Genomic DNA, 14,634 nt, shown 5'->3' on the forward strand with positions numbered 1-14,634 from the left:
TTGGGGTTACACTATCCAATGATGTTATAAATGACCCTGAAGGCTACTTGTAGGTTATGTGTATTCTTATGAGTAAAGAAAGGATCAATATTTTTGCCTCTTTCTTAATATGTATCTGTGTGTGTGTGTGTGTGTGTGTGTGTGTGTGTGTGTGTGTGTATATATATATGTATGTATAAAGCAAAAAGAGAGATGTGTACATATAGTTTTAAAAGACATGAAAGATGAAAGTTGGTAGCCTGTGAATCTAATAAGGTTGAAAAATAATTTTTCAGTGTAGAAATAAGATTTATTAGGTTTTCTTTCAATAGTAAGAATAAAAACACCTTTTAGTCATACCTTTTTTTTTTATTTAGGCAACTTATTCTTGGCAACATGAGAGTGGTCTCTATTAATTTCCAGGAGAAATTAAATTCTATTAATTTCCAGTGACACTCCTTGTCATTACTGGGCACCTACAAGTCCGTTTTAACTCAGAGCAGCCTCCTGTGGTGGAACAGAACTGCTTGTGGCATTTTCTCAAATGGATCTTTACGGGGGCAGATTGCCAGACTCTTCTCTCACAGAACCACGTGTCATGTGGTTCTGGGTGTAATTTTTGTGGTTCAAGGAAATCTAGTATGTAATATATTTCAAGATGTCAGGAATATATAATTTTATCTCCCCAAATCCTCCTCCTAGGGAGCTCTGGTGCTCTAGTAGCAAGAAGCTGTGCTGCAATCCCAAAGGCACACGGTTCGAGGCCACCAGCTGCTCCGTTGGAGAACGATGGGCAGTCTCCTCCTGTGCAATTAAATGCCTCTGAAAACCCGCCAGAGGATCAGCTATAGGTCGATTCTGACTCTGGTACACAACACCAACAACAGTATCTTTAACAATAGTTCTTGAAACAAATTAAGAATACCATTTGATAATACACAAAATATGCAAAATTCTGTGTAATTATAACACTGACCATGGAGATTAAATCAAGCAACCATAGCCAATGCAATCAATCCCCCTGCTCACCCTGCCATACCTCCACAGTGTTTACACCTTACTTGGTTGATTGTGTGCTCCAGCTGGAGGAGTAGTCCTTGGACTTTCTCCCTGAATAACTGTATAAAATTGACTACTTGACAATGATAATGGAGAAATTACTTAGCTTCTCAAGGCTTTCTTGACATACCGGTCACAACATTTCTATCTTGTCATTTTTTTATGTTTACTTTTTTATTGCATTTAAATGTCACTATGAGTTTTTACTGATGTGGTGAATAACATAAGCATGATTTTTAACAATTGAAGAATACATTTATAGAACTAGTTTCCAGTATTTGTCTAAATAAATTTTAACTGCCATACATAAAGTTCAATAACTTTTTAAAAAGTTTTTCTTTCTCCATTTTTTTTAGGTCTTTTTTTAAAGCATTTTCTCTTGTGGGAGAAACTCAAGAACGAGAGAGAGTTTTAATACACTTCTCCAATAGATATTTTTCTTGTAATCCAGATACCATTTCTTCACAAGGTAATTTGATGAAAGTGTTTAAATTTCATTAATGATGATTATTTTCCTTATTATAAAAGTTGCATATTTAAGAAAACATAGGAAATGTTAAATGACATGAAAATTATCTAGATAGCACTAATCACATTAAGGAAACTCATGTGCTTGCTTTGGTATAAACCAAATAATATTTAAAGTAAAATTGGAATCATTATAGCATTTTGTATCCTTCTCTTTTATTGTAATTTCAAATATCATTAAATAATTATTTGAAATATATTTAGACCGCATGATATTTACTCTTAATTATCTGTATTTCCTATACTTTAATGTGTTCATGCTTTGTAATTCTGAGATTTTATGTGCAAAGTGTGTCATAACTGGCAAGTTACTGGGTTTTTGTTTTATATTTTTCTGCTTTTCTTACCTCTGATCTCTAAACTTCTTGATGAAAATTTATGTATACTTCTAAGATTACTTTTAGAAAGATGTACAAATCTCACTGGAGGTTGTGATGTCTCTAATGCTTTTGTTTGGCATTGTAAAGACACTGACCACTGACTTTCATTTATTATATTGATGAATTATATATTTATGATAATGGGACTCTTTATCAAAAGCAGGCTTTAAGACAAAGAGAAGTCTTCTCTTTTTATTTCATTTCCAGCAATAAATGTCCAGTGTTTTAAGTTTTAAGCACACTCACCTGAACCTAGAAAATCTTTTATAAACATACCATTGTCAGGTACCTTCCACTGACTATGAATAGTAATGACCCTGCATTCAGCATGTCTTATCCTTGCCTGACCCGCACTGCCTTATAGTCTAAGGTGTGCTGCTTATAGTCTAAGGTGTGCTGGAGTCAATAGTTGAAATTACTATGTCAGTCTGTCTCAATGAAGGTCTTTCTTTCCTCCTAATAAACTGCTCTTCCGCTTATAGGCTGTATTGTTGTTAAGTGCCATTGAGTCAATTTGGAGTCCAGCTGGGTTGTGTTAAGTAATCTTATTAGTAAGATCACATTTTTACCTGGCAACTTAATTACTACTTTTTATGGTTTTTTTAACTGTATTTGGACAAGTTATTCACTATTTCTGTCATCTTAGCTTTGACTATATAGTAGAGTCGATGAGAGTTACTTTTGCACATAGGGTCGCCGTGAATTGCAAACGACTCGACGGCACAGAACAACAACATATAAATTCAAGGAAGAAAGGATGTGCCTCAGTACAATAAAGAAACTGGACTTATGCATAGAAATGGATGTTCATAAAGAAATTTGAGTTGAATCTAATTCTTACAAATACATTTAGAAATTTGTTTTCAATAAATTAAGAATTTGTGATCATTAAATAAAGGCCAGAATATACCCTTGGATATATAGAAGCACCCATTTTTAGACCTTAAGAACAAAAATCACCTGCTATACTAGAGCTGTAACATATTCCTGGTCCCTTACAAACCTGAAAACTAACAACTGTACTTAATTTGTAAAACCAGTAATTCGGATGGTGGTTCTATACACTTAGCATAATTAATGAAACTTCTACTACATACAGAACTAGCATTGTCAATAGTACGTCAGTTGATGCAGTGATAAGGAGAAGAATCAGTTCTTAAATTTAGAAACAGCCTACAATTCTCATCTCTGTCACAGTGCTTCATATCTTAATGTGTTTTTCTGTTTATATGTGAGATAATCCTTTTGATTTAGGTCACTTCCCCTCATACATAATTTTTAATCTTCATAGCATATTTTAATATTTAACTTTACATCTTGTTCATGAAACTCTAGATAAAACTTCTAACTTTATATATTATCTTATTAAAAGAGACCTGAAAGAAGGGAACTGTTTTTATGTGTATATTTTCAGTTAGAAATAAGATATAAACACTGGAAGACTAATTTTGGTTTTCTTTAACTTTTACTTCTTTCTCTATTCACCTTTCTTCAAGATAATTTTTTAGAAGGTACAGTATTAAATAATTCACATCCATTTATATATGTTATGTTATCAGAAATTCAGAAAATACAGATAAATACTTTAAATCACAATATCCCTCTTCAGAGGTGATCTCTAAAAGTATTTTAATATATATTCTTCTAATGCTTATGCATATTTAGATAGTATCAGACTTTATAATAATAAGTTCCGTAATAAGTTTCTTTGAAATCGTTTTCATGTCTTCATGCACACTTGGACATAATTTTTATTGACTTTATTTCACAAAACCATGTTTGGGGAGAAACAGTTATCTTGCACTGTAGGCAGCCCTTCTCTGAATATCTGAGTTATTTGTGCACGTCTTTAACTATTTACCTAGTGTAAAGCCCTTGAAGTAGACACTGTTCCAAGATGTTTGATGTGTACTGACAAATTGTCTTCTAAAGTGATGTTGTTGCTGTTGTTAGTCTTTGAGTGGAGCACAACTCATAGCAACCTTATGAACAAAAGGCTTGAAGCCCTTCTACAACTATAGAAATTTATCAAAGTTCGTAAAGTTTCCAGAGCATGTTATTTAGGAACTAAATGCCACTCCTGCTTCCAAAGTGATAGGAAAGAAGAAAAGAGAGGGGGGAATCCCAAATCCAGAAAGCAGAAAAGTAGGTGAAGGTATGCAATAGGGGTTTGCTTTAACATTTTACAAAGTCAATTGCAACAATCACTAATTAATATCTACAAATGATTTCTGTAAAAACCAATGTGATTTGTAAACTGTGACCTCGCACATTTTTAAAAATACATTAATAAAAAGATACTGGCAATGAAAAAAACCAGAAAGGTCCAATATAGTATATTGAAAAACTTTTAATAATTTCTTGTTACCCATTTCCTTTTCCCCCAGAATTGTCATGATGTACCTACTAGTCTAGTATCCTATTTCCATTGGTTCTTAATGTTTAAATTTTAATAGTAGACAGGGGAATGTTTCCCTTGCTGCAATTGGAAATGGTGATTTAAAACTCTTGCCCCATTCTCTCCCTTTAGATGGAGTGCATTGTCTGACCTGTGCGATGATGCTTCTTAACACTGACCTTCATGGCCATGTAAGTGCAATTTTGTGACAGTGTCTCATATATATCCAGTACTGTCTTGAATATATACTTTCTTTCATGTTTGTACGTGCTTGTTCTGTCTTTATCCTTTTCATTCTTTGCATAGTTTCCATGGTGGGTATATCAACATAAATATTTTTGATGAAGATCATTTTTACATGATTGAATAAAGTTTAATTTTAAGTGACAATTATGCTTAAAATTGGCTAGATGATTGCTTTGTAATATGTGTCCTGTTATGTTTCTCCACTAGATGGCAGAGACAGAAATTTTGCATTGTTGATTCTATGTTAAAACAGATACGTAATGTTGACAGGATGGTAAGAGTTAAAACTAAAAATATCAGATTTCATGCTTAAATCTGTTAGCTTCAGTGTACTAATCTAATTGCTTGTTTATTTAAAATAAATGATAAATTTTAAATATATAATGAAACTTAGCTTTCATAAAAGCAGAATCTTAGAATGTGTTGGAACTTTACATAAAAGAGAAACTGGTAATGATTTTGTTAACACAAAAATTATTTCAGTCTGTAAACAGAAACTACCCTTTGCTCTGGTGTGAATTTACCATGTTGTGTACCATGGAGTTGGAAGTGACTCGTAGCTGACCTTCCAGCAGGTCTTCCATTTTTTTTTTTCTTTGGAGCAGCTGTCAGATTCAAACTGCATTCCTTTGCTTTGGCAGTTAATCTCTTTACCGCTATACCCAACAGAACTCCGTTTAAAGTGTAATAAATATTTTGAAAGATCTAATTAAATATTTATCCAAATGTGTTAAAAATGTCTTAATACTCCCAACCAAATAAATGGAAACATGTTGCCATGGAGTCATACAAACCCTGATGGTATAGTCCATAACGTGTTGTGCTTCTAACTCAAAGGCCAAGGGTTTGACTCCATCAGCCACTTTGATGTAGAAAGATGAGCTGTCATCACTCATTACAGTTTACACCTTGGAAAACCTGTAGGAGGGTCACAGTGAGTTGGAGCAGAGTCACATGGCAGTGAGTGAACTTGTTTTTTTACAAGTGTCCCTTTAGGACACCGTGACACTGATGTGTCAAATGTGGTAATGGTTACTCATGGTGGACAGTGTTTGGTGGAGCTCCCCAATTAAAACAAGCCTGGAAGCAGGAGTGACATCCACTTCGAAATAGCTTGCCTCCAGAAACCCTTTGAACTTGTAGAAATGATGAAAGTTACACAACTGTTCAGGTCTTTCATTCATAGGGTCGCTATGAGTCGTCTACGACTCAGTGGCACTTAGCAACAACAATAGGACAGACAAAAGGGAGCACTGGTTGCCTAGTGGTGAGAAGCAGTGCTGCAATCCCGAAGACATGCAGTTCGAAGCCACCAGCTGCTTCACGGGGAAAAGATAGGCAGTCTCCTCCTATGCGATTAACTGCCTCTGAAAACCTGCCAGAGGGTCAGCTATGGGTTGGTTCCAAGTCAGTGGTACACAACAACAACATAGGACAGAACCTATATGGAGGGGACCTCTGGTGCCCTAGCGGTAAGAAACTGCACAGCAATCTCAGAGGCAGGCTGTTAATATCCACCAGCTGCTCTATGTGACAAGGATGGGTGCTCTCCTACTACCATACAAATAATTGCCTGTGAAAAGCCACTGAAGGGCCAGCTCTGAGTCCGTTCTGACTCAAGGACGTTCAACGACAAGTAGGACTTGCGAATGGAATTGCCCTCAGTGTTTCTGAGGCTGTGATCTGGACAAAAACTGTCACCTTTGTCTCCCTGGAGTGGCTGGGAAGGCCATATAATTTGATTGTTTGAAACAGTTCCTCTGTAAAAAGGCTATTAAAGAAGATTTTATATGTATAGTAAGAGATCAAGAAAAAAACCAGTCTGCTGTTTTTTGAAAATTGAAGAAGAGAGCGCAAGGATAGAATCAGTGACAACTCTCTGTAACACCATCTTCACATAATTTAATAGGGAGTTTCCTTTGATTAGATTAGCAAGAAGTGAATGTAGACTAACAAAATATTTGAAGTGTATTGTGAATAGAAATTTTCCTTTGATAGGTTATGATGTAATTCATCTTTACAATGTAAAAAAAATTCCTTTGAAAGAATGAATTAGATATTAATCTGAATTTGTAGCTTTTATATGTGGTTTATGGTCCACAGTGATCTAGATAAAAAAAATATAGATACCTTCAGGGCAGGTTACTGGATTATAAAATTGTCATGTCATATGGAAATACACGGTATTATAATTCCCAAAGTGTGACACTGAAATAGGTATCAGGATTCTATGAATCCAGCTTCTGAGGGCATGGTCCACCAGTGGATCGTTCTGAAATGTGCTTGGCTCTAAAGTGAAGCACGTGTTTAGCTGTGCCATCTTCTGAAACATTTACAATTCCGCCCCTTCTTCCCCCCCATCACCCTGTGATTCTTCACAGTTAACTTTCAGGCTGAAAGAGAATTTTGAGTATATTTGTCTACATGTGGTACCCAAACTGGGGATTTTTCTAGAACGTTGGTGCTCTATCTAGTGACATAGTTTGTTGGGCCTCTAACCCAGCGGCTGCACCTCTTTGGAGGTTCGAAGCCACTGACTACTCTGGGAGAGGAGGACAGATGGAGCCCACTCCTGCGTGGTTAACGGCCTTGGGAATCCTCGGGAGGGTCAGCCATGAGTTGGTTCTGATTTGAAAGTAATAAATGAGATTTTGAGCATTAAGAAATCTTGTTGCTTCAGATAAATGTGAACATTAGCCCATCAGTAGACACATGATATTTGGACCTTCAGTGCCTGTGAGCTGAGAAAATGCATTAAGGAGAGGGTGGGCTGAGGTGTGGAGAATCGCATAGCCTTTCTGTAGAGGTGGTGAGATTCCTTCCTCCTTTCTAATAAATACCAAGATTTTAAAGAATCTTACATTAGTTTAGTGACACTTTCGATTAAAAAAATAACTAATAATAATAATCTAAACAGCAATAATAGTAATTTAAACCATAATAGTACGTAAAAGTGTGAGGTGCCTTTGCAAGGCAGAAAAATCAGTGTGTGTGATGCTCACACCGGATGTGGGAATGGTAGGGGATCTGGCCACATGCTTAGTGCCTGGTTTGCTTTTTCTCCTTCACATAGCTTCTGAAGAATTGTAAGGGGGTTTGATAAAGCACCACACTTCATTTTGGTGACTAACATGGAAGAGACTAAATGAATATTTCAAGAGCATGTTGAGTCATGCCAATCATAAGTGATTTTAGCAATTGGCTATAATAGCAAAATTCCTGATAGAGGGAGAAAATGATAACAAGAGTGGCACTCTATGCCGTCTTCAAGATCGTGCTTTGGGTGATTGTTAGATCTTGGCTTGTTTTTAAAATATGTGTAAATACTTGGAAGTACCTTTGTTCAGCTTCACTTTGTTAGAGTTTTCTTTATCATTATTTCACAGTGCATGGTGGTAGAAGTATGTTGACTGTATGCTAGCTGTGATAAAAACTAACCTTATGAAAATGTGTTTCTCTTATTTTCCTCCTCTGGATTCATTTCTAAAATAAATTTTCCCTCTAGGTGGTAAGTTTGTATCCATATTCTGGATGTAGCATTTTTTTGCATCATGATTGCTTGATTTATTGTTAACGTGTCCGCCTTGACTTACTAGCATGGTTCCTTTGAAGTTGAATCATTCAGAAGATAATGAATCCTTTGTAATGGTCAGTGCCTTTCACCTTCTCTTTATGCCTTACTGCCTACTCCTTCATCTCCCATTACTTGGTACAGTGCCGGAAAAATTCTGGGGAGGAACTAATACAACATTTTTCCACCTTCCTAACCATCATGTCATAGAAGCAACCAAACAGCATGACCTTTGTAAGAAGTGCTGGTATCAGCTTCATGCTTTTATGAGGGGAAGAACTAACTGGGGAGAAGTCACTTCTTTTTTGGCTGTTCTCTGTGAATCTATAATGTGAATTTCTTTCTCTGTATGGAATGCTGTATTGACATTGCATTGGTATGGGCATTTTGCCTGTTTGCTTCTTGACTACTAAAATAATGGAATGTATACTAATAGAATGAGCATTTGTAATGTTACATGTTGGAGTACTTTCTAGCTCTAAGTTTTACATTTTAGAGTACTTTCTAGCAACTTTTATTTTATTCTCTCATCCAGTAAGTGCTATGATTAGTTACTCCTTTCCAACTTCTTTGACCGTTTTTTAAGGATCAAAAATGAAAGATGTGTTCATAGAAATCAGATCTCTGCTTTGATAGTGTTGACTAAGCTGGCTTTCACTGTTGTTGTTGTTGTTATGTGCCGTCGAGTCGCCTGCGACTCATAGCAACCCTATGTACAACAGCCCTAAACTCCGCTCTGTCCTGTGCCAATCGCATTGTTTCTAACACTCCCATCCCAATTATCACAGTCACTGAATCAATCCACCTCATAGAGGGCCTTCCTCTCCTGCGCCGTCCCTCCACCCTCCCAAGCATGATGTCCCTCTCTAAGGACCGGTTTCTCTTCACAACATGTCCAAAGTATGTTAGACGGAGCCTCAGAATCCTTGCCTCCAAGGAGCCACCCGGTTTAACCCTTTCCAGAACAAATCTGTTTGTTTTCCTAGCAGTCCATGGTATTCTCAATACTCTTCTCCAGCACCACAGCTCAAAGGCATCAATTCTCCTTCTATCCTCCTTGGTCATTGTCCAACTCTCTGATGCATAACACGTGATTGCGAAGACCATGGCCTGTATCAGACGCACCTTAGTCTCCAAAGAGATACCATTGCTCTTCAGCACTTTGGAGAGGTCCTTAACAGCAGACTTTCCCATGGCAATGCGCCTTTTAATTTCCTGGCTGCTGGTGCCAAGACTGTTGACTACAGAGCCAAGCAAACTAAAGCTGTGTAAAATCGCAATCTCTTCACCATCCATCCTGATGCTGCCAGTGGTGAGAATCTTTGTCTTCTTGACATTGAGCCTCAATCCATATTGTAGGCTGCAGTCCTTGACACTCTGCAGCAGGCGCTTCAGGTCCTCCTCAGTTTTAGCAAGCAGGGTTGTGTCATCCGCATAACGCAGATTATTGATAAATCGTCCACCAACCTTGACCCCACATTTCTCCTCATAGAGCCCAGCCTCCCGGATAATCTGTTCTGCATATAGGTTGAAAAGGTATGGAGATAGGATGCATCCCTGGCGTACGCCCTTCCCAATTTTGAACCATGCAGTGTTCCCTTGCTTTGTTCTGACCACTGCCTCCTGGTCCAAGTATAAGTTTTGCATTAGAACGATCAAGTGTTCTGGGATTCCCTTTCTTCTCAGAGGCTTTCACTAGTCAAGTTAATTTAAAGAAATGATAGAAATAACAGAGGTGCTGATGGGGAAAAACAATGGGGAGAGAGTTTAATTATATATTGGAGTATAATTTTGTATTGCATTTTTATGAGCAATTAATGTAGATACTGTAATACTTTGTGTTAAGGATGAAGATATCCTTTATTTGCTTAGAATATATGTATGATGCATAATAGTACTTCTTTTTCAGCAGATGGTTTATTTTCTTACTAAATGTATAAATATAATTATGGTCATGTGATTGTTTGCTAAGTAAACCCATTTTACTTTTAATATCTCTATTCAATACAAATTAAATGTATGCAAATAGATACATTTCCATTAAAAAAAGCCCCATTTCTTTTGCTTTATTGTAACAAATTGTATCCCTATGGTAAAGTTGAAACTAAAAACAAAAATCTTTTGTTGGAAGTGGTGAGAATAGAATGATTTGACATGTTAGATTGACATGTTAGATTATCTTCAAACGCACTTGTATTCTGCACTGATAATCAAGTGTACTCTGTTGACTTCAGCCCTCCCTCTCATACTTTGGTCATTGTCACTGAACTTGAAGGCAGGCTCTACCGTATAATTTATATCATTAGACAAAGAAGAAATAGGATAACCTGGGAATCTAAGTATTGGCTGTGGGAATATTTTTATAGAAAAATATATCCCCACTTAAATTTTTTCCATTTCAAATATGACCTTAATATAAAATCCATTATCAAATTGATAACTTTTGGCTTTTGATAGATGTCTTATTATGCACTGATGCTCAGATGGTTCTGTGATTAAGGATTTCTGTTTCTAACCAAAGAGCAGCAGTCGAAATCCATGTTATCCATTCAATTAGACCCCTTTCCCTTCAACCATAATGAGCATCTTATACTTGCACAACTCACAGAGCAGCAGAGGAAACTTGGTATAATCAGTTTTGCCCTTAGTTCATGTTGATAATTTGAGAAGGAGCTAAGAGTTGGAGACAGAGAGAAGATAATTGGAATAGAGCACTAATCCTATTACTTAACTTATTGTACCTTCTTAGAACTTATAAGAACCATGCATAGATGTTGTATACCTACCACAGAGATCAGTGATTCAATCCTACCAGTTGCTGTCTAGGAGAAAGATGGGCATTTTCTTCCCACTATGCCTTGCAGCCTCAGAAATCTGATGGAGGCTTGCTGGGAGTCAAAACTGACTCAGTGACAATGGGTTTCCTTAATAACAGTCATGTGCTCAGCTGGTTACATACTCATATTTTGTAATTTGGTAAGGGGAGTCTAAGCTTGTTTTTATTTCCCCATGAAACTTTGAAAAAGTTTTCTATGATGTACTGATATGATACTATTAAAATTGTACTCAAAGTTTTCTGGTCTCAGAATCCATTTACATTTGTAAAAACATTGAGGATCTTAAAGAAATACCTACATACAGTTCTCATATTAGAACTTAAAACTAGAAAGATTTTAAAATATTAAAAGATTTATAAAAGTTACATCAATAGATATTGTAAATAGGCTTTTTATAAGTAATTACACTTACTGGTATAAAATGATTTAGTCAGAAAATCTCTGAGACCTGGATTAATAGGAGATTACTGGATCCTCACTGCGCTGCTGCATTATGTCCTTTATAATGCCATCAAGAAATTTCCATTTGTGAGGAAAAGAATGAAAAAAAGCTAGTAACATTTGTTATATTATTGTTAAAAAAGGGGGGAATGACTTGGGGAAATTCTTAGAGGGATCCCTTTACTGACTTTGAGAATAGTTATGCTGCAATATTATTTTTAGCTTCCATATGTGGTTTTATTATTTTCTGTTCCTATCTCATTAGCAGTGTATTGGATGAAGTTGTTAGGTGCCATTGAGTTGAGTATGACTCATAACGACCCTATGAACAAAAGGTATGAGCCCTGTTCTATCCTGCACCATCCTCACACTTCCTGACACCCAAGTGTCCGTTGCAGCAGTCACCATGTCAATCCACCTACTGGAGGGTCTTCCTCTCCTTTGCTTATCTTCCACCCTTCTTCCTTCTCTAAGAAATAGCCCCTCCTAGCAACATGCCCAAAGTAGGTGAGGCCAAGTTTCATCATTCTTGCCTCCAAAGAGCAATCCAGCTACACAATTTCCAAGATATATCTGTTTGCTGTCTTGGCCATCCATGGAATGTTCAGTGCTCTTCTCCAATACCACAGCTCAAAGGCACCAATTCTTTTTGGTTTTGTTATCACTGTGTTTGGTAGTTGGTGTGTGTGTGTGTGTGTGTGTGTGTGTGTTGTACTACCAAATCAGATCTGACTGGCACAGGAGATTGCCCGTCCTTCTCCAGCAGAGCATCTGATGTATTTGAACCACGTGGCTTTGGAATTGCAGTGCAGTTTCTTGCCATTAGGCCACCAGAGCTCACTAGGCATCAGTTCTTTTTTTGTCATCCTTATTCATCAGATGCATAGCAAGTAATTGAAAAAGCTGTATTGGATGCAAAATGTTTATTAAAAAGGTAATAATAGTTCAGATATTCCCAAAGCCTTAACTTTTAACATTTGAATTAGCTCTGTATGAATCCCCAATCACATTATTATGATTTTATCTTCCTAGTTTGATCTTAATATTGGTCATTTTGGGAATACATAAGCGATCTTGTTTTGCCCACTCATTTTGCATCTAAAAAAGTAGACACCTGAGGGCAGCATAGCACAGTCTAATCTATTTTATAACAAAGCATACAAAATAAAAACCAGGCTCTGATAGAAGAGCTACAGAACTGAATTACCAAATGTGTAGTATGCTTTTCACCATTTATTGTAACATGTTGGAGGAGGTGGAATTGTCATGTGGGAGGGTACGCCTGCTGTGTTTTTAATATCTCATGATTTATAGAGACAGATTTTACCCAAGGCTGATCAGAGTTTTTAGTTTCTCCGAAAGCATGTTTTCCACAAAGCTTCCAAGCCCTACACTATTAAAAAATTTAAAAATGAAATAGAATTATTTTGCCAAAATTAATTCCTGGCCCTTAAAAGTTGCTTCACACTATTTTCCCAGTGAAAAATAGAATGAAGAGAATTGGCCCTTAAGACTGAGTTTAGATTGTCACCTGGAATCTTGTAGAAGCTTCCGTTTCCATAAATTTTTGGCAATAGTCTAGTCAGAGCAAAGAGCTTGACTATATTTATTCTGAGTTTTACACAGAAACTTTCATGGTTAAGCCCCTGCTAAGATTGTAAATTAATTTTTTTTCTCATTACCACTAACATTGAGAACTAGTTTTATCCCAGAATGTGAAAAAAATACTACTTTTAAGAGAAAGCTAGAAATTAAGACAAATTGCACCAAAGTATGTTTGTCTCTTAGAGAAGTTATCCACAATACTAGAATGACTCAATTTTTACTTTTCTTTGACTGAAATGATGGAAAAGGTGTAATGTACCTATACAATGTTATTAGCCGCCTATTATTATTGTAAGTCAGGTTTTATTGGAACACAGCTATACCCATTTTTCTGCATCTCTGTGCTACAATGACAGGGTTGCTACAGTAGACACTGTCTATGTCTCAAAGCAAAAAATATGTGACTTATTGAAGTGTATATTATTTGTATTGTTACATTCTTGGCCTTAGAGCATGAAACTGTCTCCATTTTTTTTTCCCATCATTCTCCCAAACATAGTAAGGTAGGAGTAAGGATGATTTCTTTCTTTATTTTAAATGGGGACATTCTAAGATGTCTAGGTTATTTCACAAATGATACAATCTATAAAAGGCTTTTTCTCTATGAGAAAGGAAAAGGAAGAAAATACTTTATTTCCTAAACTGAGCATTTTAGAAAATGGCAATCTGATCCTTTTAGCAAAGAGCCTTAAGTTGCTCTGGTAACTTGCCTCTCTTGCGTAGGTTTTAGAATTTTTAACTATTACTTATATCATTAAGGATGGTATGTTAATGACTAAATATTGAAGGTTTGAGGTTATTAGTTCTGAGTTTGAAATGGAATACCTACATTGCAGATTTTTCACTTTGTTTTCTCTTTAGTTTTAATTAAAAAATGTCTCTTGATTTCAAAGCTAGTAATGTAGGGATTTATATCTTCTGGCATCACCAATTTGATTGGGAATGTTGCATTGATTTCAAGGCATTATTTCTGTGCCTTTTGATGCCTCAGGAGGCCTTTTTAAATCTTTGTGCTTTATTGATTTAATTAGAAGGACTTTAGACTAAGAACAAGTATTAGGAATATACTCCATTGCATAAAACCGACTAACATTTGTTTCAGAGTGGGCCTGTTTTTTTTCTGAAGTTAAGTCAATTTGAGAAAAGCAGGTAGAACCTTGGAAACCTGGGAGCTATTGTGTAATAACTTGGAGATACACAATTAATGGTTGTAATTAACTTTATTAATATACAGTGTTTTGTTGAATATTAGGGGCAGCAAAGGGGAGGGAAATGCTGGATGAGATGGGTTGACACAGTAACTGGGGCAATGGGGTAGGTGTGTTGGAGACACCTCCAATGGGGTAGGTGTGTTGGTGTGATAGGGCAGGGTTCAGAGCTATTGTACAATGAGTTGCAGGGGACGCCATAGCACATAACAACAACAATGGTGGCTCATTGGTAAGGAATTGCACTGCTCTGGCACATATTTCAGCTAACAGATGTTGCCCTGAATGTGCTCACCAAGTTGTGCCAAGAAATCTGGAGAACAACCACTTGGCCAACTGACTGGAAGAGATCTATATTTGTTCCCATCCCAAAGAAAGGTGA

At 36.4% G+C, this 14,634-nt stretch overlaps 1 protein-coding gene across 1 annotated transcript in view; it reads left to right on the forward strand.

The window, feature by feature from the left end:
• The window catches only part of PSD3 (pleckstrin and Sec7 domain containing 3), a 504,139-nt gene that overhangs the window by 180,132 nt on the left and 309,373 nt on the right, over nt 1–14,634 (forward strand). The window contains exons 7-8 of the mRNA XM_006884895.1: nt 1,395–1,507; nt 4,477–4,535. Coding sequence (XP_006884957.1) covers nt 1,395–1,507; nt 4,477–4,535 — 172 coding nt within the window. The remainder of the gene's footprint in view (nt 1–1,394; nt 1,508–4,476; nt 4,536–14,634) is intronic.

Source organism: Elephantulus edwardii, unplaced genomic scaffold, assembly GCF_000299155.1.
Source record: "Elephantulus edwardii isolate Elephantulus edwardi_28Jun2011 unplaced genomic scaffold, EleEdw1.0 scaffold00038, whole genome shotgun sequence".
NCBI classification, from domain to species: Eukaryota; Metazoa; Chordata; class Mammalia; order Macroscelidea; family Macroscelididae; genus Elephantulus; species Elephantulus edwardii.